Source organism: Neophocaena asiaeorientalis, unplaced genomic scaffold, assembly GCF_003031525.2.
Source record: "Neophocaena asiaeorientalis asiaeorientalis breed wild unplaced genomic scaffold, Neophocaena_asiaeorientalis_V1.1 scaffold170, whole genome shotgun sequence".
Lineage (NCBI taxonomy): Eukaryota > Metazoa > Chordata > Mammalia > Artiodactyla > Phocoenidae > Neophocaena > Neophocaena asiaeorientalis.
Window position 1 is genome coordinate 1,882,472 of NW_020172463.1, and position 24,577 is coordinate 1,907,048.

Here is a 24,577-nt window from a genome sequence, read left to right on the forward strand (position 1 = left end):
CAGGCAGAGCTTCCCGAATGTGGATATATTTTCAGATAGATGAGCTCTCTTCCCTTCCCTAGTAGTAGTGGCAATTTATTCAGTTGGCATTGATTTCTAATGTGTATTTTATGTGTATCTTATGTATAAGGGGGATTCATTGCTTAGCCATTACTGTTTACCAATTACTTGGAAAACTTGATATTTTACTCTCAGCAGAAATGACACTGTGCGCTGTCAATCATGCCGCGAAGCCCCCAGGACCTGCAAGATACGTAGACTCATTTTTTAAAATTTCAGAGCCAGTAGGCATGCATGTAAAAATGTTTTTTACCCATCCCTTCCCACTCCCATAAAACACCTCTCTTAAATTTTATTGCGGGGTGCAGGAGGAGGTTATTGTTATCAAAGGTAACAAGAGATTGAGCAAAAGTAATGAGTTATAAACTTGGAGAATAGAGCTTAGCTAGAAGGAGACTAAAAGACTACACTATTTCAACATCTTTCAGTATTAAGAGACAAGACTAGATCAATTCTCTTCCACTGGTGTCTGCCAACCCTGACTCACTGGCTTTAGTCCTTTAAGTCTCATGTACACTTTCATGAATGTATCAGTGTGCTAGGCACTGGGAACACGAAAATGAATACAACACAACCCCTTCACCAAGGGGGCCCATACTCCAATGGGGCAGGCACACAAGTTGGATGACTAACCACCCCAGGTTTGTCTAGGACTAAAGCATTTCCCAGGGTGCGGGACGTCCTTTTCTAAAACCTGGACTGTCCTGGGTAAATTGGGCTGAGTTGGTCACTTTATAAGCAGTCAGAAAATTTGTATGCACAAAGTGGGGACTCCAAAGAAGAAAAGACAACTTAGTCTGATGGTTCAGGGATGCTTCACAAAGGAAGTGACACTTAAGCAGATTCTAAGAGGATAGATGTATTTTGCCAGATGGAGAAGGAGGCATTTTAGGAAGAGAATAGTGGATTCAAAGGTGTTTGGGAATATCCATCCTGCTTAGCCAGAGTATGGGGCTCATGAATACACACATGCATATGTTTGCATGTGGGTGGTGCCATGAGAGCAGCAGGCATGGGGGAGAGGATGAACTTCAAGACGGGGAGGATATTTCCAAGCCATGGGATGAGGTTTCGTTTTGTTTCAAGTTTCCCTCCTTCCATTATGGCTTTAGTCTAATGGCTGGCCATAACTTGGAAAGTCTCCAACCTGGAGGATGTGCCTTATTCCTGAACTTGGGGGGATTACAGAATGAGTTTTGCCATATTAACCACATAGGAAAAGTTGCAGTGCTCCCTAGAATTCTCAGTCATTTCAGCATCATTTAGTCATTACCTCCAATGTACTGGTTATTGTACTTACCCGGTGTTATGAGGATGGACAAGATGCTCTCTGACTGTGAAGAATCACATTACCCAGGGAACTAGATCTTACAATGTGCTGGGAAGGGTGAGAATAATCTGACTTGTAATATACTGTATGTTGAACTGGATTGCAATTTATTAATAACTTAGGTATGAGTTGTTAAAATGTGAAGTCACAGTATAGCCTAAGTCTAATGAACTCCAAAAAATATGAATCAGTATCAAAAACCTGTGCATACACATCACTCATATATAATGTTAGACATACACAGCCATGGGTACAGGAATACTTTGGGCCTGACATCAAGCTGAGTACGAGAATTACCAAGGACACTCAGAACAGTGAGGAATCACGAAGGTGACATCACTAATGTCTAGGATTATCCAGGAAGGAGGGAGTCAGGGAAAGAGTGCCAGTGAGGGGATATGGACACGATTGGGAACAAGACTGTGAGGTTTTGAAAGTCAACACGACAGGAAGATAATTCCAACTTTATATAATAGCAAACCTCCCCAGGTTTCCAAGTCTAATGTTCAGAGTGAGAAAAAGATTTAAAAAATATTATTCTTGACTACTGAGTCTCTAACACTGTTAAGACCAGAGAAAAATAAAACACATAGCTATTCCTTTCATATGTTAGAAAGTAATGCAGGAAGAATTAGAAAACAAAGCAAGATTAGAAGTACTTTTGATGAGTCTTAGGGAGAAAAAGATCTTTTGCCGGATACCTAGAATCTGCAGAGAAGATCTGAGTAATCTGTGACTACTTCAGCCAGGTGATTCTCAATTATCAGTGTTATTTGTGAAACTGGAAACTTTCACAGCATTGTAAATTACATGCTGGTTTTTGGAAGATAAAACTGTGAAAATATAGCACAGTATTTTGATTATTAAATGATTTTTTTTAAAGAACCCAATGATGATGTGCATAGAAATAGGGGCTGGATATGTTTTATAAGAAAACACATATGTGTGTGTATGTTTTGCATATTGTAAAAAGTGAGCAATGAAACGATAATGAGAATATGGGTGGGGAGCCAGGAGACCGGCTCTGGGTCTAGAAGAGTCTCCTCCAAGGGTTGCCTTTTAGCCTCACTTAGGGCTAATCCTAACTCTACTTTTCTTGAACTTTGCCCTTACCAACTCTGGAAATTGAACATGGGCCACTGTCTCTGGCAATCATGATAATGATAATAAGATTCTGCACTAATATTTATGAGTAAGATTAAAGTTGTATGTGAGTGAGAATGGGGGTAGTCAATAATAACAACTACGTATGTCTTGTCTCAAACCTTGAAAAGGACAGGTTAGGTCCTGCTGAAGTCCAGTGATACACTAAGAAATGAAAACATGGTACTTACTCAATTACTTACAGAAATTCCTTATGTGGTAACAAGGGGGAACCTCGAGTGCAGGTAAGACCCTCCCCTTGACGCTCACATAAGAGTTACCTGTAAATGGTAATGGTAATGGTAATGGATTAGGCCGTAAGCAGTAACATAGGTGAGGGGAGCCACCTGCACTCTGGTTTCCTCAATCTCACATGGACCTCTTGGGCTTCACCAGAGTGAAAGCCACTTACAATGAGTCTCAGTTATCATTCTCTTTTATTTTTAAGATCAAACCAGCGTTTGAAGTTTAAACCACATTTGAAGATTAAGTCTACCTCTCACTACCTTTGTAAAGTTCCAGTAATATCTCTGAACTGCAATCGCCTCACCTGTAAATATCCTATTCACCTCACAGGACTGTTTTGAAGAGAAATATGTGAAAGTGTTTAAAGATCAAGCACTGTATAGATTTTAATATTATCTTCTTGTACTGAGAGTATGGGAGTCAAGTGTAACTTAAATATGGACAGCATCAGGTCTCTTAATTCCTGTCCTGCGCTGCAACTCTATTTCTACCGCCTACGAGCTTGATGGCCTGGCTTCTTTAAGTTTCTCTGTCTGTAAAACATGAATAATAGTAACTAACGTACAGTGTTGTGGTAATGACTAAATGAATTACGTAAAATGCTTAATACATACCAAGTGCTTAGTAGACGGTAGCTATTAATATGACTTTTCTGGGTTGACTGATAGCTATTAACTATTTACATATTAAGTCAATGCCCCCAACTAACTTACTAAGTAATATTACAGAAAAAAGAAAGATAATAATTCCTGTCATTTTATCTATCTGAAAATATATTCATATGTTTTTTGATGCCCAATTAAAACTGGAGAAAGTGAAGTAAGAATAAAATGAGGGGACTTTGTCAACCTTTGTATATGAATGTTGTGCTTAATGGAAATTTGAACTAAGCTCTTTTCATTACGACAGACTCAATAAATGGTACTTAATAAGCTTTCAGAAACCACACACCTAATGGTGAGGAGTTTCTTCTGGACTACATTAATGCAAAATTAATTTTATTAGTTTATCAAACCAAATAGTCTCTTTTTGCCTATAGTAGATCCAGTTAAGCTCAGCCACAGGACATAATTTTTTTCTCGATAATTTAAAAGTTCATCTTACTTAGCTAGATTGAACATATGAAATTTGATAATAAAAACTGTGTGATCCGTCCATTTTTATTACACAATTAGCTGTCTATTATAACATAATTTCATCTAAAGTCATCTGTTAAACACTAGTAATCAATAATGTTTAACAATGTCATCTTGTACTATAAAAAAAGGAAAACAGTATCCTTTCAAATGTATTCAGCTTTGACAGCGGTGAGACAAATATAGTTCTTACCTGACTTTTTGTTTATAACCTTATCTTTATCTTTCTGAATTTTTATTTAATGATAATCAGTCTCATATCTGTAGATATCAAATACACTTCTATTTTCTGTCAGAGCTTTGTAAGGGGATTCTATTATAATAATCTACCATTTTTGGAAGTCTTCTTTCTTCAACGCTCACATGATGGGATTGTTAAAATCATTAAAATAAAATAAAAGAATGGTAATACACGTTATTGTCTAGCCAAATAACAAGTAGAAATGGAAAAAAAAATGCTTTTACATTTTAAGTACTCTTTGATCAGCACGCATAATGAGAAAATAACGAGGCTTATTTAACACAGGAAAATGGCTGCCAGAGCCTAAACCAAGATGGCAGACTAGAAAGACACGCTCTCACTCCCTCTTGTGAGAACACCAGAATCACAAATAGCTGCTGGACAATCAACGACAGGAAGACACTGGAACTCACCAAAAAAGATACCACACATCCAAAAACAAAGGTAAAGCCACAATGAGACAGTAGGAGGGGTGCAATCACAGCAAAATCTAATCCCATAACTGCTGGTTGGGTGACTCACAGACTGGAGAACATTTATACCACAGAAGTCCACACACTGGAGTGAAGGTGCTGAGCCCCACATCAGGCTTCCCAACCTGTCGGTCTGGCAACAAGAGGAGGAATTCCTAGAGAATCAGACTTTGAAGCCTAGTGGGAATTGATTGTAGAACTTCGACAGGACTGGGAGAAAGAGACTCCACTCTTGGAAGGCACACACAAAGTAGTGTGTGCATTGGGACCCAGGGGAAGGAGCAGTGACCCCAGGGGAGACTGAAGCAGACCTACCTGCTAGTGTTGGAGGGTCTCCTGCAGAGGCGGGGGGTGGCTGTGGCTCACCGTGGGGACAAGGACACTGGCAGCAGAAGTTCTTGGAAGTACTCCTTGGTGTGAGCCCTCCCAAAGTCCGCCATTAGCCCCACAAAAGAGCCCAGGTAGGCTCCAGTGTTGGGTTGCCTCAGGCCAAACAACCAACTGGGAGGGAACCCAGCCCCACCCATCAGCAGTCAAGTGGATTAAAGTTTTACTGAGCTCTGCCCACCAGAGCAACAGTCAGCTCTACCCACAACCAGCCCCTCCTATTAGGAAACCTGCACAATCCTCTTAGATTGTCTCATCCACCAGAGGGCAGACAGCAGAAGCAAGAATAACGACAATCCGGCAGCCTGTGGAAGAAAAACCACATTCACAGAAAGATAGACAAGATGAAAAGGCAGAGGGCTATGTACCAGATGAAGGAACAAGATAAAACCCCAGAAAAACAACTAAATGAAGTGGAGATAGGCAAACTTCCAGAAAAATAATTCAGAATAATGATAGGTAAGATAATCCAGGACCTCGGAAAAAGAATGGAGTCAAAGATCGAGAAGATGCAAGAAATGTTTAACAAAGACTTAGAAGAATTAAAGGACAAACAAACAGAGATGAACAATACAATAACTGAAATGAACACTACACTAGATGGAATCAATAGCAGAATAAGTGAGGCAGAAGAACGGATAAGTGACCTGGAAGACAGAATGGTGGAATTCACTGCTGCAGAACAGAATAAAGAAAAACGAATGAAAAGAAATGAAGACAGCCTAAGAGGTCTCCGGGACAACATTAAACACAACAACATTCACATTATGAAGGAGAAGAGAGAGAGAAAGGACCCGAGAAAATATTTGAAGAGATTATAGTCGAAAACTTCCCTAACATGGGAAAGGAAATAGCCACCCAAGTCCAGGAAGCACAGAGAGTCCCATACAGGATAAAGCCAAGGAGAAACACACCGAGACACATAGTAATGAAAATGGCAAAAATTAAAGACAAAGAAAAATTATTGAAAGCAGCAAGGGAAAAACAACAAAAAACATACACGGGAACTCCCATAAGGTTAACAGCTGATTTCTCAGCAGAAACTCTACAAGCCAGAAGGGAGGGGCATGATATACTTAAAGTGATGAAAGGGAAGAACCTACAACCAAGATTAATCTACCCTGCAAGGATCTCATTCAGATTCGATAGAGAAATCAAAAGCTTTACAGACAAGCAAAAGCTAAGAGAATTCAGCACCACCAAACCAGTTCTACAACAAAAGGTAAAGGAACTTCTCTACCTGGGAAGCACAAGAGAAGAAAAGGACCTACAAAAACAAACTCAAAACAATTAAGGAAATGGTCATAGGAACATACATATCAATAATTACCTTAAACATGAATGGATTAAATGCTCCAACCAAAAGACACAGGCTTGCTGAATGGATACAAAAACAAGACCCATATATATGCTGTCTACAAGAGACCCACTTCAGACCTAGGGACACATACAGACTGAAAGTGAGGGGATGGAAAAAGATATTCCATGCAAATGGAAATCAAAAGAAAGCTGGAGTAGCTATACTCATACCAGATAAAATAGACTTTAAAATAAAGAATGTTACAAGAGACAAGCAAGGACACTACATAATGATCGAAGAATCAATCCAAGAAGAAGATATAACAATTATAAATATATACGCACCCAACATAGGAGAACTGCTAACAGCTGTAAAAGAGGAAATTGACAGTAACAAATAATAGTGAGGGACTTTAACATCTCACTCACACCAATGGACAGATCATCCAAAATGAAAATAAATAAAGAAACAGAAGCTTTAAATGACACAACAGACCAGATAGATTTAATTGATATTTATAGGACATTCTATCCAAAAAGAGCAGATTACACTTTCTTCTCAAGTGCGCATGGAACATTCTCCAGGATAGATCACATCTTGGGTCACAAATCAAGCCTCAGTAAATTTAAGAAAATTGAAATCATATCAAGCATCTTTTCTGACCACAATGCTATGAGATTAGAAATCAATTACAGGGAAAGAAACGTAAAAAACACAAACACATGGAGGCTAAACAATACGTTACTAAATAACCAAGAGATCACTGAAGAAATCAAAGAGGAAATCAAAAAATACCTAGAGACAAATGACAATGAAAACACGACAAACCAAAACCTATGGTATGAAGCAAAAGCAGTTCTAAGAGGGAAGTTTATAGCTATACAAGCCTACCTCAAGAAATAAGAAAAATCTCAAATAAACAATCTAACCTTACACCTAAAGTAACTAGAGAATGAAGAACAAACAAAACCCAAAGTTAGCAGAAGAAAAGAAATCATAAAGATCAGAGCAGAAATAAATGAAATACAAACAAAGAAAACAATAGCAAAGATCAATAAAAGTAAAAGCTGGTTCTTTGAGGAGATAAACGAAATTGATAAACCATTAGCAAGACTCATCAAGAAAAAGAGGAAGAGAACTCAAATCCATAAAGTTAGAAATGAAAAAGGATAAGTTACAACAGACACCGCAGAAATACAAAGCATCCTAAGAGACTACTACCAGCAACTCAATGCCAATAAAATAGACATCCTGGAAGAAATAGACGAATTCTTAGAAAGTTATAACCATCCAAGACTGAACCAGGAAGAAATAGAAAATATAAAAAATCTGAAAGAGAAATTAAGGAAACACTCCCATTTACCATGGCAACAAAAAGAATAAAATACCTAGGAATAAACCTACCTAGGGAGACAAAAGACCTGTATGCAGAAAACTATACGACACTGATGAAAGAAATTAAAAATGATACGAACAGATGGAGAAATATACCATGTTCTTGGATTTGAACATTCAACATTGTGAAAATGACTATACTATCCAAAGCAATCTACAGATTCAATGCAATCCCTATCAAATTACCAACAACATTTTTTATGGAACTAGAATAAAAAATCTTAAAATTTGTATGGAGACAAAAAAGACCCCGAATAGCCAAAGCAGTCTTGAGGGAAAAAAACTGAGCTGGAGGAATCAGACTCCCTGGCTTCAGACTATACTACAAAGCTACAGTAATCAAGACAATATGGTACTGGCACAAAAACAGAAAAATAGGTCAATGGAACAAGATAGAAAACCCAGAGGTAAACCCACACACCTATGGTCAACTAATTTATGACTAGAAGGCAAGGATATACAATGGAGAAAAGACAGTCTCTTCAACAAGTGGTGCTGGGAAAACTGGAGAGCTACATGTAAAAGAATGATATTAGAACACTCCTTAACATCATATACAAAAATAAACTCAAAATGTATTCGAGACCTCAATGTAGGACCGGACACTATAAAATTCTTGGAGGAAAATATAGGAAGAACACTCTTTGACATAAATCACAGCAAGATCTTTTTTGATCCACCTTTTAGAGTAATGGAAATAAAAACAAAAATAAACAAATAGGACCTAATGAAACTTAAAAGCTTTTGCACAGCAAAGGAAATCACAAACAAGACAAAAAGACAACCCTCAGAATGGGAGAAAATGTTTGCAAACAAATCAACGGACAAAGGATTAATCTCCAAAATATATAAACAGCTCATGCAGCTCAATATTAAGGAAAGAAACAACCCAATCCAAAAATGGGCAGAAGACATAAATAGACATTTCTCCAAAGAAGACACAGATGGCCAAGAAGCACATGAAAAGCTGCTCAACATCACTAATTATTAGAGAAATGCAAATCAAACCTACAATGAGGTATCACCTCACACCAGTTAGAATGGGCAACATCAGAAAATCTACAAACAACGAATGCTGGAGAGGGTGTGGAGAAAAGGGAACCCTCTTGCACTGTTGATGGGAATGTAAATTGATACAGCCACTATGGAGAACAGTATGGAGGTTCCTTACAAAACTAAAAGTAGAATTACCATGTGATCCAGCAATCTCACTACTGGGCATATACCCAGAGAAAACCATAATTCAAAAAGACACATGCACCCCAATGTTCATTGCAGCACTATTTACAATAGTCAGGTCATGGAAGCAACCTAAATGCTCATCAACAGACGAATGGATAAGAAAGATGTGGTACATATATACAATGGAATATTACTCAGTGACAAAAAGGAACAAAATTAGGTCACTTGTTGAAACATGGATGGATCTAGAGACTGTCATACAGAGTGAAGTAAGTCACTCTGAGAAAAACAAATATCATATATTAACGCATATATGTGGAACGTAGAAAAATGGTACAGATGAACTGGTTTGCAGGGCAGAAATTGAGACACAGATGTAGAGAACAAACGTATGGACACCAAGGTGGAAAGCCACAGGGGGTGGTGGTGGTGGTGTGATGAATTGGGCGATTGGGATTGACATGTATACACTGATGTGTATAAAATTGATGACTAATAAGTACCTGCTGTATAAAAAAATAAAATAAAATTCAAAAATTAAAAAAAAAGAGAACAGATGAAAAGCCAAAAAAAAAAAAGAATAACACAGGAAAATGGCCAAATTTATCCTTGTTAACACAAGGTGCAGTGGATATTCCTTGAACTAGAAGAGACCTTAGCAATCACCTCATCCAAACCACTCATTTAACAGATAAAAGCCAGCGAGGTTAAGCGTAATTTTGAATTTTGTAAATTCAAAACCATGAATACAAAAAAGGAGAAACTATTACTAACATTATGGTCTGTGACACAAAAACAATTTTGAAAAACATTATTTGCATATTAAAAAAGATGAAATTATAGGTCTCATGTGGGGCAGGAGGGAATTACATTTTACCTCTTAAAGGTGACAATCTTCTGTTTTATTCATAATAATGTGCCAAAGAATGACATCCCTCTACTGCTTCCTCTGTTTGACTAAATTTCTTCATCCTTCTGATAGCATCTCTCTGAGCCGAATGTGATTCTAGTTCTGTATATATTAAAGATCAGAAAGACATAAATGCCAGCCAAACCCTTTAATTCCAGAAAGAATCCATTTCCAGCACTAAAGGAAAACCCAGCCATTTTGTTTGAGCATGCTAGTCTCCAACACGACATGATCCTGAGGGATTTTTAGGGTAATTTTGACTCTAACCAACTTTTCACTTCATGTGTTCACTTCAGAACTTAGTCTCGGCCTAAGATATGACTCCAAAGTATGTGGTGATACAGAGTGGCAGCATGGGACAATTTGCAGTTCACTCACAAGAAACCTAGCATGTTTAATCCAGAGAGAGATTAATAACCGAAAAAGCTATTTCACAAATTGTAGAATGATGACAGTGATCTACTTCTTATTATAACATTGCCTTGGCAAGAGCCAAACAGAATTCTCCAGTGAAAGACGGTGGCAGCTTTCTCTGCGTTGCCAAGCAATGAGCTACACGGAATAGAAATAGGTGGTCCCCTCCTCCAGCAGGAGGGACAGCACTTCCGACAGCATCCTAGGACCTCTCCGTGCAGAAATGACACTCCCCACATTCACCTGTTCATATCCCTCTCAACAGGCTGTCTGAAAGTCCCTTGAACAACATTGTCTAAGTGCAGTCTGACCTCCCTGCCTTCACATGGCCAGTCTCGAGCTCTCATGGTCCTATAAAAAAGATGGAGTAGAAGGAGGGAGCATGGTCCTTCCTTGGGAGTATACAAAATGGTGTTTCCAGTTCTGACCATTCCTGCCATCTCTCCTTGCGATGATGAGGGCTCAGGGACATTGCTGCCTCTACCACCGAGTTCCCCTGCTCTGTGCTACCCGTTGTGCTCCTGTGCTGTTTGCCTGTGCTTAACCTCTCCAGAAGTGCCTAACTAAGAGCCCAATTTAATTTGCTAGATTGATAAAAAAGGTTTAAAGACAAACAAACCAAAAAAAAAAAAAATTAGTGTTTACATTGCATTCACCTTTCTTCACAAACACATTCTCAAAGGAAAGATGATGCTGGAGTAATAATTCTTTTGTCTTTTATTATTGACTTCAAGACAAAAAATGATTTATTAGAATTGTAAAAATAAAAAAAACACATGGAAGTCTGATGTCAAAGTGCATAAATTATCGTTATTTGTAAAAGTCCACTTGCAATTAAACCTATTTAAACTTCTGGGTGACTAAAACAGTTTTTATTTGGAAACAGAAAATCTGCTAAATAAGGTAGTTTATGAATAAGCAGTTGCTAACAAAAGTGTACTCAACTACAGAGACAAGTTTTCTTACCTTTAGTTGAAAAGACCTTCAGGGGAAGACAAGGTAACTGGTACACAAGATAAATGTTGATCATATTAAAATGAATCAGCAATGGGGAAATATCTTACAGCATGAAAAATGATCTCTAATCTCATGTAAGGGCTTGATGAGGGGCATGTATCCAGATCTTGACTGGATGGTAGTGGTGAGAAGGGAGATTGGACATGAGACTTCATTTTGATTTGAAAGACTCATAATTTAAAAATATTTGAGGGACCCTGACATAAAGCATAAAAGGAAGTCATAAGCTTTTCCACTGATCTGTGGTTGAACTGTAGTATTAAGAAAGTAGATCAATAGCCAGTTTAACTTTATATAATACAAGTGGGTAGTACAGAGTGGGTAAATAAGAACTACCAATTACAAGCAATCAGAAATGCTACCACAGTGTAAAGAGCACGTATGTTGAGCTAGGAGATCCCTCACAATGAAGCTTGACTGCTTGTCTTCTCCAGGCTGAAAGGAGGGATGCCACATACTATGACCTTGGCCTCAGTCAGCCAGGGGGAGGTAAAAAGGTAAGTGTAATGACTTAGCCAAAAAGAACCAATTGTCGTTTGGTTAGAAATAGAATACTCCACATTTATTTCAATGTCCTTATTCCTTTCAGTAACCGATTTATACTTGTTTAACAAATATGAGAAATACTTTATAAATTAAACAGCTTATAATAGTGTAAAAACATAGCTACTCTACTAAAAGGTCTTTCTTAGCTCTACATGCATCAGACAGCTGCAACCTTACTAGCCATATGCCCATTGAGAACTCACTTAACTCCTCAGAGATTTGGTTCCCTCATTTGTAAACGCTGTGATCATCATCTGGGACAATGGACGTGAAAGTAGCTGAAAGTTAAAATAGTGCCTCAAACATCACTATCGTTATTATTATCATCACAACTCCCCAACTGTATAAGATGGCACGTACCAGAGATAATTACAACAAAAATATCTTCTCTGGGAATTACCCTGAAACCTCAACCCCTCTGGAAGCCATGGAAACACCACACTCTGCGGTCCTTGCTTCATCATTTTCAGTGGGCTTATGGAATTACAATAAATGCTATTTTTAAAATTCAATGTGGCACACTCTAACCGTGAGATTAAGTTGTATGTTTCTTACAGATCAAATAATTTCCCTTAGAATTGTTCACTGTTGGGGTGTATTTTACCGTGAAAGAACTGGCAAAGCAAGTAGTGCCAGAAGGAGAGTCCTTATCTATGTCACTGGGATACATATGATAAAATACAACTAACTAATATTTGTTGAGCACTTCCTACATACCTGTGTTAAGTGCTAAACACCAGCTGTGTGATGAGACTGCCTAGATTCATATTCTGGCTTTATTTAGTACTTGTAAAAATATCTGTGTCTCAGTTTCCTTATCTATAAAATGGGGATAATAACACAGACTTCATAGTTTTGGTTGTTGGTTTTTTTGTTTTGTTTTGTTTTGCTTTGTGAGGATTAAATGAGTTAGTATATGTAAAGCACTTAGAATACTGCTGGGCACATAGTAGGTGCACAATAAAAGTTCTTCCTCTCCCCTCCCCTCTCTCCTTTCTCCTTTCTCTCTGGTCTTCATCCTCCTCCACTTCCTCCTTCTCCATAATCTGTCTACTCAAGGTCTCACAGCTAGGAAGCTGCAGGGCTGGCATACTGTGAAACGCTGCAGCCCATACTCTTGGCCACTAAGTGATAATAATTGACATGACCAAATGCTACTGACAAAATTTAGAGCTCACTTTAGATTAGAACATCACCGAGCAAATTCATCAGCAGTGCACTTCAGTGTTCTATTACACAAATCTGTTAAGCTGGGGAAAGGATTTCTTTGTTAAATAGCTGTTTAAAAGCAGCAAAACAGTATGCTAGTTTTTGAAGATTGAAGAAAACGTTGAAAGTTTGAAAAATTAACTTTCAATATAGAAAAAAAGATTCTCTAAGAACAAGCAAGATTTTAAAAGGTATTCTTTTATGTTGATTTCTAATTGGAAGTGTTTTACATTTATGCTGACTTTTCAAAAATTCTGAAGTTAGTAAGCATTTTCTTAGAATATTTAGAAAACTACTCAAAGGCATGAAGGAGAGAAACATTCTTAAGATATGCAATTGAGTTAAAATCCTCTCTAACCACTTTCCAACTTGCTACATCATGACAAATACTCATCATTAACCATGAAACGAATGCAATTTTCCTTTCACATTTAATGTTATATTGGAGATATTATACGGTATCTTTCATACTTTCTGGAACTGCACACAAGTAACATTTCATAGTAGCAGATGTGTGATATCACATGAAAACCTGTAAAACCTTTACATGAAAATCACATCTGTCAGTCTCCACTATTATTTTCACGGTAGTTGTATGGTTTGCTTCTCTGTCTGTGCCAGCAAAGGCAGCTTTGCATGAAAGCTGTCCCAGGAAATTGTGTCTTCTGGGCTAGCTAGTTAAGCAAATTGTATAACTGCCATTGAAACCAAAATGTAACCCAGCAGACATAATTTCACTAAAGAGGAGAGAAAGACACATTTGTACAAAAGTCACAGCTGTTCAACTCTACATTTTGCACTTTTTTCATTAAAGAAATTTCCCTTTCTTTATGAACAGTGACAGTTACATTTCTAGTTAGCAACTTTAGGACTTTGTAATACATTGCTAAGTGCTGTACTATCAAGGATTTAGTGTCAGGAAAACTAGAGCTAACCTCTTTCTGCATCTACATTGAGCAGAAATGTGGTCTGTCTGTCCTGTCTTCAGATGAAATAAGGAAAGATGTTGAGTATGGCTCACTGTTCTCTAAAATAAAGACCTGCGTGGCTGTCTCTATAGCTCCAAACGAGGGGCAACGTCCCTACATTGAGACCCACATAGTATAGACTCCTTTTCATTCAGGACTTGCTAGTCTTACTCCTGGGGGCTGTGGTGTCCAGGGCCACTCTCAAGGCATGGGTAATGGAGCTGGTGGCTCAGAATGAGTGAGTTAGAAGCCAGCCTGATGGGGCTGTGCGCAGCACGGCTCCCACTGTCGGAACCCTCCTGTGACACTACTAGAGTGCAGCCAGGGAGGAGATGTTCTCTGGGGACCCCTTATTCTTCTCCAGTGACGAGTCCCAGAAGCTTGGTCAGACCATCATGTGAGGATTATGAACACTACATTTATGGGATGCATTTTGAGGAAGACTTTGGAGCCTGGGCTCTGCAGTCACAGTGCCTGGGCCCATTCCTCTCAATAATGTGTGAAGCTGGGTAAGTTACTCAACTTCTTCAGCCAGAGTTCCCCCATCTGTCAACTTAAGACAGTTTACCTCATTACACTCTAGAGAGGATTATAAATGTGCTTAAAAACTGTTGAGCTCTTAGCCCGCTTCATGGCACATACTGAACCCTCAGCAGATGTTAACTCTTTTGATGACATGATACTTATATGGTTATGATAATAATTTTTCTAAGTTTTAAATATATTAAACCTATAACCTTAAAATTGCATTTGCCCAGGACAGAATTATGGCACAGTAAAGTCACCAATAAATAGTGGTCAAAAATGATTCCATCCAGGTTTTCCAGTTTCAAGTTGTACAGACACTTTCCTGCTATTGACTGCTGAAATCCTACCTGCTTGTCTGAGGCTGGCAGGAATGAGTGTGTGTGCAACTGTGCCAGAGACACAAGGCTGATTTCAACCTGACGTGCCCTGCTGATGATAGAGAGCCCACCCCACAACTTCCTCTCCCAGTTGCTGGTCTGTGTGAAGAGTGACTGCTAAGTTAGACTTCCAGTGTCCCTGCATAGGCTTTTTTGCCACTTGGTAGGAAGGTGGAATGTTTTTCGTATTTTGTAACCAGATCTCTAATTGTGTAATTGGGTATGTAATTAAACACCAAAAATGATAGCTCTACAGAGAACCCACTATGTAATGTAAACATATAATGTTTACAAGTTGAGGTATTTTAATTATTTTCTTCCAAAAGACATTTCTAAGAAATATTGGCATAGAGTTCTACTTAAAATTATCTGGAGGTTTGGATTATCTGTCTCAATTTTTTGATTGGTCTGATATACACACACACCTAACTGTTGCTATTGGTATACCTTATGGAATCATGTAATGGGGAAAAAGCCATGACAAATAGTAGAACTGGATGTAGTCTGAAGGAAGTTAAACTATTTGACTCACTATGACCTGTATCTAAGACCTCACAATCACCTGAAAACTAAAACTATTAAATATGTTAGTCTGATCTAATTATATAAGATATAACTGACTAAATTACAAATAATTTTCTTACTATGGTGATGATACATGAAAAATGAAGTGAAGAAATGTAGAAAGAAATGTAATTTAAGCAAAAACAAGTACAAAGCAAACCATGTGAAATGTAATGTAATGAGGACCATTTTCTTTTAGGCTTATAGCTAATGTCCAATTCAATAATTAACTACCAGCAGCAGATCTTTACTTGAAGAACACACGCCTCAATGATCAAGAAGGTAGGAAGCATTGCTTTCGGTCATGTGGGTCTCTCACCTCTGTGACAGTTAGACAGAGAAAGAAGGTTTGACTTAAATACTGTTTCTCACATTGGAAAGCAGCTGAGGACATGGAAGAAGAATCTGAAGATTTCGAATAGGGCAAAGGGTCAGCAAACCATGTTCTGCATGCCACATTTGGCCACCTGCCTGTTTCTGTTAACACAGTTTTACTGGAACATACTACACCCATTCATTTAAGTGTCGCCTATGGTTGCTTTCAAGCTACAACAGCAGAGCTGAACAGTTGTGACAGAGGCCATTTGGCCCCCTAAAATATTTGTTATCTGGCTCTTTATGGAGTTTGCCAATATCTCAACTTAGGAGAAGAATCTTGTTCAATGAATTCTGCAAGAGAGTGTATTAAAGATGAGATCTGGTATGTCACATACCTCCATTCTCTTTCCTTACATGGAAATATCTTGGATTTCAGATGTAATAGGTTTAGGCAAGGGACAGTCTAATTCAACAAATTAAGAGAAGGTAGCACTTATTGAAAATCTTTAATGTTGATAAATTTAACCAGGAGCTGCAGCTACATTATTATTATTAAAATATATGTGTATTTTAATTGATGAGCAATGTAGTAGGAATAGGAGCCTTATAACTATTTACAAGTGATTTCCCTTTATTTTTGCAATTAGTGATACCTCCATGTACATATCTTAATTTTTGCATCTACTGAGCATCTACACGATGTTAGAGAATTAGATACTATGTTAGAAAATTGCGTTTGGCAAAGCAAGTGAATTCACCTTCACTGGAAATGACTGACTGTGGTGCCAAAATTGGGGCTTTTCCAAATGAAGATGGTGGGTCGAACTATTCAAGACAAGTGTTCATGAAGGAGATGCCCAAGGGCAGGGAGCACACAGGTGGTCCTCATCAGCACCTCCCCGGTGCAGAGAAGGGCCTGACACTTCGTAAAAGCTCAATAACAATTTGAACAGTTTACTACAAAAATAATTTAGCAATAATGCCATTAGTCTGTCATCCTCTACCATCTAGATTATTATTGCTAAACAGAATATGATTGGAGAAAACAGAGTTAGATCTTGATGGAGAGTGAGAACATCTTCAGTTTTTCAGCCTCTGCATTTCTTGGGTATCTGGTTTTGTTATTCACCCAAATAACATTAACACCATGACACAATAGATAAAAAATAAAAATTTCTCTATCAGAAGAGGGGTTCTGGAAAAGTAAGTCACATATTTAACTTTTGAAAATTATGAATATTATTTGATTTTCCTAAGAAAAAAATGTGTATATGACTGAATCCCTAATAGGGGCTTTATCCTGAATAAAAGGATGCATAGAGGGGTAACTCATATTATGCTAAGATACATACAGTAAGGTAATGAAACCTCCAATAGATAACATAAAAGTCCAATCTACAAAAAAAAATACTCTTGATTTAAAATGAGGCCTTAAAAGAGAAAAAAAAAAATCTTAATTTTATTTCATCCCTCAACTGGAAAGTATGGTTGCTTCATTTAATTGACTCTGAAATCTGGTTTAATAGAGTATCTCTTTTACACAACTAGTCAGCTCCCAACATTCTGATTGCAAAATGAAGGGCATTTACTTTGATGTCTTTAATTATCACTCATTTAGAGGACAGTGTAAAACACATTTTTCCAACTGGTGTTTTAGAATCATGAGTCAAAGGAAAGGAATGACAAATTAGCCAGCTGGAGAGCAAGAGACAGCTAGCTAGTGCTGCTAGAGTCTTCGTGGGTACTTCAAAGTAAGACGACAAAGGAATAAAGGGACTGTTAGCCACACAAGCTCAATAAATGAAATACTAACACAATTTCACAACACATTAATAACAAGTTAATATCAAACTTAGAGACTTACTCAACATAATAAGTGCCATATATGGGATCATCGATTTTTTCCCAGCCATATGGAAGCTCTGAAAAATAAAGAGTTATTTCTTTCAGTAAGTAACAGATAACACTATTTCTAATAAAAAGTAATAAAATTTAATTGTTTGTGGATTGCAGAAATAGTCTACTAAAGTGGAATAAAGCATTCAGAGTCAGCACCAAATTTCAAATGCATATTGTAGGGACTATAAGAAGCACTGACTTGAAAATTGGCACTTAAAACACAGAACTCTCTTCTCTGCAGATGTACTGCTGGGTCTAGCTGTTTATCCCACGCCAAGCAGTAGAATGGCACGTTATGTTATCACCACTCAAGGTAATACAGAAGGCAAATCGCTTTCCTGAAAGAGCGTACAGTTTTCTCATTTATTTGTATTGTTAAAAGGAGCATTTCAGGATGAAGATCCTATTTTCAAAATATATTTCTGAGAATAGCAAATTGTTTCTGATGACTGAAACAAAGACATTATACATTCTCAATTGACACCCCACTATTCGAGATGGTTAGCTTGCTTTTCTCTCTCCATGGGTCAGAATTTGAATATCGCCAATAAACTCTTTGGGTATATTTTTGTATAAAGTCTAAAATTCTAAACACACTTTCCTTGACAATATGGTTCATATTTTCAATTCTCCACAGCAAATTTTAATAAATACACGTTAAAATATCAACAATACAATAAAAGCTACTTTAAGCAAAAACATGTTATTTGAAAACCAGGCTTTGTGTTATGATACTGTTTCCAAATACACTAAGCCTTTATAATTATTAACTCCTATAAATATGAAGAATATTCTAGTTTTCCTCATATACATTAATAATACATATATAACTTGAAATCTAAGTAAGATATATTGACATGCTCTAAGTAATATGTTTAAATGACACTTAAAAGTTTTATTTTTATAAGTAGTAACACATTTTCACCATAGAAAAGCAGTTATAAAAGAAAATTAGAATCACCTGCAATCCTGCCATCCAGAGATGTGTGTGTGTGTGTGTGTGTGTGTGTGTGTATATAATTTTTAAAGACACTAGATCATATAGTGCATATTATTTTTACAGCCTAGTATTTCTACCTGACAAAATATCAAGGGCATCTTCAATGTGAATGAGTGTTACTGCAAAATATCACTTTTAAAGTGGACAGCAGTGGTGTGGGGTGTGGCCAGAGCCTGTGTAATCTCACCAATCTTCTATTATTGAACATTTGGGACTTTCCAGTTATATATCATCTGTGTTGGACTTACTAAAGCCTAAATCTTTCATCATTTTCCCAGTAATTTAGTTATGATAAATTCCTAGAGGTAAAATTTCAGATTAAAGGGCATGTACCCTTTGATGGCTTTTGATAAATGTATATCTATATTTATATCCAAGTTGTTGCCATCCACTCACAAAAGAGAACCAATTTATAACTTCACTGGGAGTTTATAAATTGACTTTGTTTCTCTGTACCATCAAATTAAATACAGGTCCATAATTCCTCATCCAAAACTTTTTGGGACAGAGAGGTTTTGAAATTCACAATTTTTCTGATTTTAGAAGGATAACACGAGGCAAATGCATTCTGTTCCAAAACACCTCAAGCAGAGTCTGAAAAAGCACCTTATAATTAAAGCCATGAGTATTTAAGCAGCCCAAACTATGTGATTCTCACTAAGAGGCACAAAAAAAGGACCACTTCACGTCAGTTAGCACTGGTCTGCCAGCATGTCCAGGTCAGGTTACCTTTTGCTGCCAAATGAGTATAAAAGGCAGTTTTTAGAGCTTTTGAATTCTGGATATGCAGATAAAATACTGTATATCATTATTTTAAAAATCAACAAAATTGTTTTTTAAATAGTATCTCATAGTTGTTTTAATTTGCCTTTCTTGGATTTCTAGTTAGTTTCAACATTTTTTATTTGTTCATCCTTGGGCAACTGTTTTTTCTTTTGTACATTTCTTGTTTTTATAAAGCCATTCATAAGAGTTTTTTTTTTTTTTTTACTTGTTAAGAGTATTAGTCCTTTGTTACATATGTTGCATATATGTTTTAAAGAGTTTGTTTAGATTTTAATTTTGTTGAACATTTTCTTCAACACAGTTGTTTTAATTTTTGATTGGTAAATTTCTCAATGTTTTCCTTTATGGCTTCTATCATTGGAGCTTAGCCTAAATACTGAAGAAATTTTTCAAGTTTATTTATTTTTTTTAAACTATAAAGTCTAGGCTATGCCTTGGTTTAATAATTACAATACCAAATTGTGAAGCATCTTAAGAAATTTTTCTGTCAAAATGATAATAAGAATATTACTGAGTATTTACTATGGTCCAGGTACTGATGGATTTTCCATGCACTAACTCATTTTATCTATACAACTCAGGATTTAAAAACCCTGTACTTTGGTTCCAGAGACCTTAGCCAATTCAGATATCAATTTAGGCACTCTGCTTAATATAGCATAAACAATACTTAATTTAAACTAATGAGAATAACTATCCAGATGATGTTTACCAAATTCCCCAAGCTACTAGAGAATTTGGCTATTAAAAAGAAAAATCTATTTGACAAACATCTACTGAGTGCCTTTTACAAGTAGCTTAAGTAAAAGAATATACAGAGGACAAGAATTGATATTATGAATATTTATTATTAATATGACTGAATACATGGATTCATATATATAATAGGTTTACTATCACCTGATGAATATAATAATATGTAAAATAATAATATTTAATAATTTTCAGAGTAAAAGCCTAACATGGTTAGTGTTATGAATACTAGTCCTACTTCCTAACGGCACTGCCAAATGGAAGCATTTCATGGTCAAATTTTTAAAAATTATCTTTTACAGTGTAATCTATTCCTTCACTTATTCCTTATCTTTGGCTTTTTTTTTCTGAGTAAATTACTAATGCTAAGCAATGTATCTCCGAAGTATACAGTTCACTGATTCTTTATCTCTGTGGATTTACAGTGCCAAAGGTTCTGGAAACAATTCATTGGCATTCTTTCCCATTCGCCATCATGAAGTGTTCATCAGAATTTAGGGGGAATCTGATTTGCTTTTCATACGATATTAATATAGTTTGTTTGCGTACTTCATATTTCCAAAATAAACTATTAATTCATGCCTAAACAAAATTATATATTATAAATATTTATACTTTAAGATGAACTATTAAGTGTTCCTTGACTCACAATTTGAGACAAAATGATACACTGTAGCTCTAACCTGTTACAAAGAGCTGTCATTCATTTCATTTACAAGGTCTGCAGAGGAGTGATGGATGAATGTTACAAGAAACAAGTAATAGAATACACACACTGGCTCATTTGTAAATATGACAGAATAGGTATAAAAATCTACAACCAATGCTTAAAATGGTGTATGTGTGTGTGTGTGTGTGTGTGTGTGTGTGTGTGAACATATACAGGAATGTGTATGTGTATGTATATATGTTTGTGTGTATGCATGTGCATGTATGTGTGGACATGTGTTTGTGTGTATTCCCATTAACGACATTCTTCCTGAGTGGCAAAGAAAAGCCAAGTCATAAAATAAATTCTTAAGATTAACTGAAGAGTATGCATGTATATGATGAAAAATTAAGACAGTTAAGAATCATCTTTCACTGTGAAAAATTAGCTATCTGGACTTTGTTTTTAAAAAGCAATTGCTTCTTTTTAAAATTAAGCTAACAAACGAGAAAAAAGAATTTCCAATTTTGTACTATTTGCCCAGTCAAGCCAAGTATGCAGCTAGGAACTCTTGGGTCCTGGGTTATTTAGAATAGTGTATTCAATAATACCTGACAAATTTGCAGATGATTAAGGTCACAGTAATGAAAGCATAACCTATACTATGCAACAAAGAAAAATAAACACTTGAGATCAGCAAGGTTAATGCTGTATTAAGAACTGCTGAAACTGAGATTTTCTTCAGGCCATGGAACCATGGGGAAAAATCAGTGATTAGATATTCCTATAGTGATCCACTCTGTAAAAGTCTGTGAAAATGTCTAGGTTAATTTGTAGTCAGTCATATAAGCTTCGTAAAACTTTAATAGAATCAAAAATTAAAGAGGTATCTAGTTCAGCTTGGATTCTGCCACAGCCACCATGCTCTTCTTTTTATTTACTCGCTCTGTCCAATTCTTATTTATTTGTTAGGTCCATTTTTGTTGCAGAAAACTGGGACTCCTTTATTAGCTCAAAAAAACATTTTTCAGGCTACAGCTGGGCAACTTGTAGAATCCAAGGATAGTATTCCTTATGGAAATGGGACCCAATACTGAAAAGCTATAAGGAACCTAAGATACACTATCTCACTACTTTGATCTCTGAGTTTCCCAATTCTGTACCCAGCCTCCTCCCCTGCATCCACCCTAATTCATTAATCCAGTTCGTTTTCTTCAAAATAGATCCAAGTTACTTAGCCCGGCAGATCACTATAATGGCTGTCCTCAGGTCAAGAACCCACTCACATATTAAGCAGGTATGGCTGGCAGCTGTGCCCCATTTTTTGCCACATTTGGCAAACACAAGTGGAGGAACATTCTAGAAAATAACAGGCCAGTACTCTTCAAAAGTGTCAAGGTCATGAAATAGAAAGAGTGACTGAGGTATTGTCACAGTGTGTAGAGGAGACCATGGAGACACGAAGAGTAAATGCAGAGTGGGATCTGGATTAGGTCCTGGACCAGAAAAAGGACATTAGTGAGACAACTGGTAAAAGCCAAATAAGACTTGTAGATTAGTTACTAGTCTACATGAATGTTAATTTCCTGACATCAATAATTGTGCTATGAAAGATGTTAATATTAGGGGAAGTGAGGTGAAAGGTATGTAGAAAACGCTTTGTACTATTTTTGTAATTTTTGTTTCTAAAATAATTTCAAAATGAAAAAAAAAACTGAAAAAAGCTACTTCACCAACTCTCACTATTGAGTAGATGACTTCTACTCACACTTTATTAATATCCAATCAGATACATATAACACTGAATTAATTTGGATAGTGTTAAATTTTTAAACAAAATAAGAATGTAGGATTTCTGCATTTTTAGTCTTCTTTTATATTATGTTGACTTTTAATAGATATTTCCAAGAAAGTAACTTTTAATTTTGCTATATTACCTTTTTTTTTTTCCCCCTGTTGCCTATCTTTCTGCTCACTGGAAAAACTAAGTAAATGCCATGTTCATGTTTAAGTGTTACTGCATCTTGAATCCTAGAGATACAAATTCAGTAATATGAGTTCAAAATCTGCAGTCCGGTTTTGTTCCTTTCCTGGGGGGCAGCATCTTGTATGGGTCATAGCGTGGGTTACTTTAATTCATAAAAGTTGTGTGAAGGCCCATCCTGGTGGGCAGCTTAAAAAGCCAGGAAGGTGGACCAATGTAGAAAGCATACTAAGTACTAAGATTTTGGAGACAGGAACAGGGACCAGAATGGGGGACCATTTCCTTCAATCCTATGTTATTTTATTTGGACTTGCTTTCTTTTTTTTTTTTTTTTTTTTTTTTTTTGGTAGGTGGGACTCCCGGACCGGGGCACGAACTCGTGTCCCCTGCATCGGCAGGCGGACTCTCAATCACTGTGCCACCAGGGAAGCCCTGGACTTGCTTTCTTAAAAAAATTGAGTCTCTTGCTATTGTGCTTTAGAGGTGATGACATCACAAGAGAACATAAGAAACATATAAAAGTTCCCTAGGTAGAATAATATGCAATACAGTGATAGCTACTACCCATATTAAAATCTTTTCCTACAATTTTTATTAGATTTTTGCTGTATACATAGTATATTAATTGGGAATTATAACTAAATTTCCCTGGAAAAGTCATTTAACTTTTGCTCCCAAGGAGTATAATTATAAAAGTAAATTCTGAATTCATTCTTCTTTGTAACAAAATCCACAAAAGAATATGTTAATCACAGTCACATTTCCCTACATAAAGAGAGAGTTGAGAGTGTATACTTCCAGACCTTTTTCTGTGTCAGGACTCAAATTTGCTCCTATTTACCAGAGAATTTTATTCCATTCAGTCACAAAATTAAACAATCAAACAAAACAACAAACTTTAGAACCTAAAATTGAAAATAAAAATTGTTCCTGTATGTTCTCTTTTTCATCTTCCTCAGAGAGTGTCTACATGCAAGAGCACAGACCCAGTTGATATCATGGAAATATAGGCTAAGAAGTCTTCATTCATGGGCCTGGGTATAGGAGTCTTACTATTTTTTACAGTGGAAAGGAGAACTAGCTGATCTGTATTTTACAACACTGGCATTTAATTCATGTTACCATGTGGATTCAGCCTGAGTATTTCATTACCCCAGTATTATAATGGGTTTTAAAAGTATTAACCACAATTTTGCGGGCTTGTTGTTGATAAAACATACAAGGGCACAAACAAATTCCAACTAAATTTATTCCTTAATGTATCTTACCAAATTTGAGTAGAAAATGTATAAGCTTTTTCTGACAGATATTGATATATAAAGAAATGTGTGCTCAATATTCAGGGGCCCTTTTCTACCTGGAAAAAAAGCTGTCAAATATAAATGTGAACTTTTGCAATGTTCACTTAAAGATGACAGAGTAATATATTTCAGACGGTGACAAGAAGTGGTGGCAGAAAGGCATGACACAAAAAAAGGATGCTGTCTGGTAAAGATTCAGAAAGAGTCATATTTGGTTTAAGTCTGCAAGCTGTACTAGAAAGTGAAAAACTGATGAATCTAGTAGGTGTTTATTTTTGGTTGTTGTTTGGTTTTGTTTTTTAAATTCCTAGCGCTTTGGAGAAAGGTCTGGCCATAATGAAAGATCTGGGAAACAACTATATGTTAGGACTTCAAATATACATCTCCAGTTTCCTCTTAATTTCTGTAAGCCCGTATTAATCCATCTATTGATCTATTTATCATCACCATCCACTTAAGAT

At 36.5% G+C, this 24,577-nt stretch overlaps 1 protein-coding gene across 2 annotated transcripts in view; it reads right to left on the reverse strand.

The window, feature by feature from the left end:
* The window catches only part of MAGI2 (membrane associated guanylate kinase, WW and PDZ domain containing 2), a 1,308,856-nt gene that overhangs the window by 316,792 nt on the left and 967,487 nt on the right, over nucleotides 1-24,577 (reverse strand). For both annotated transcript variants that reach the window (XM_024738094.1, XM_024738093.1), the window contains exon 7: nucleotides 17,609-17,666. In XM_024738094.1, coding sequence (XP_024593862.1) covers nucleotides 17,609-17,666 — 58 coding nt within the window. The remainder of the gene's footprint in view (nucleotides 1-17,608; nucleotides 17,667-24,577) is intronic.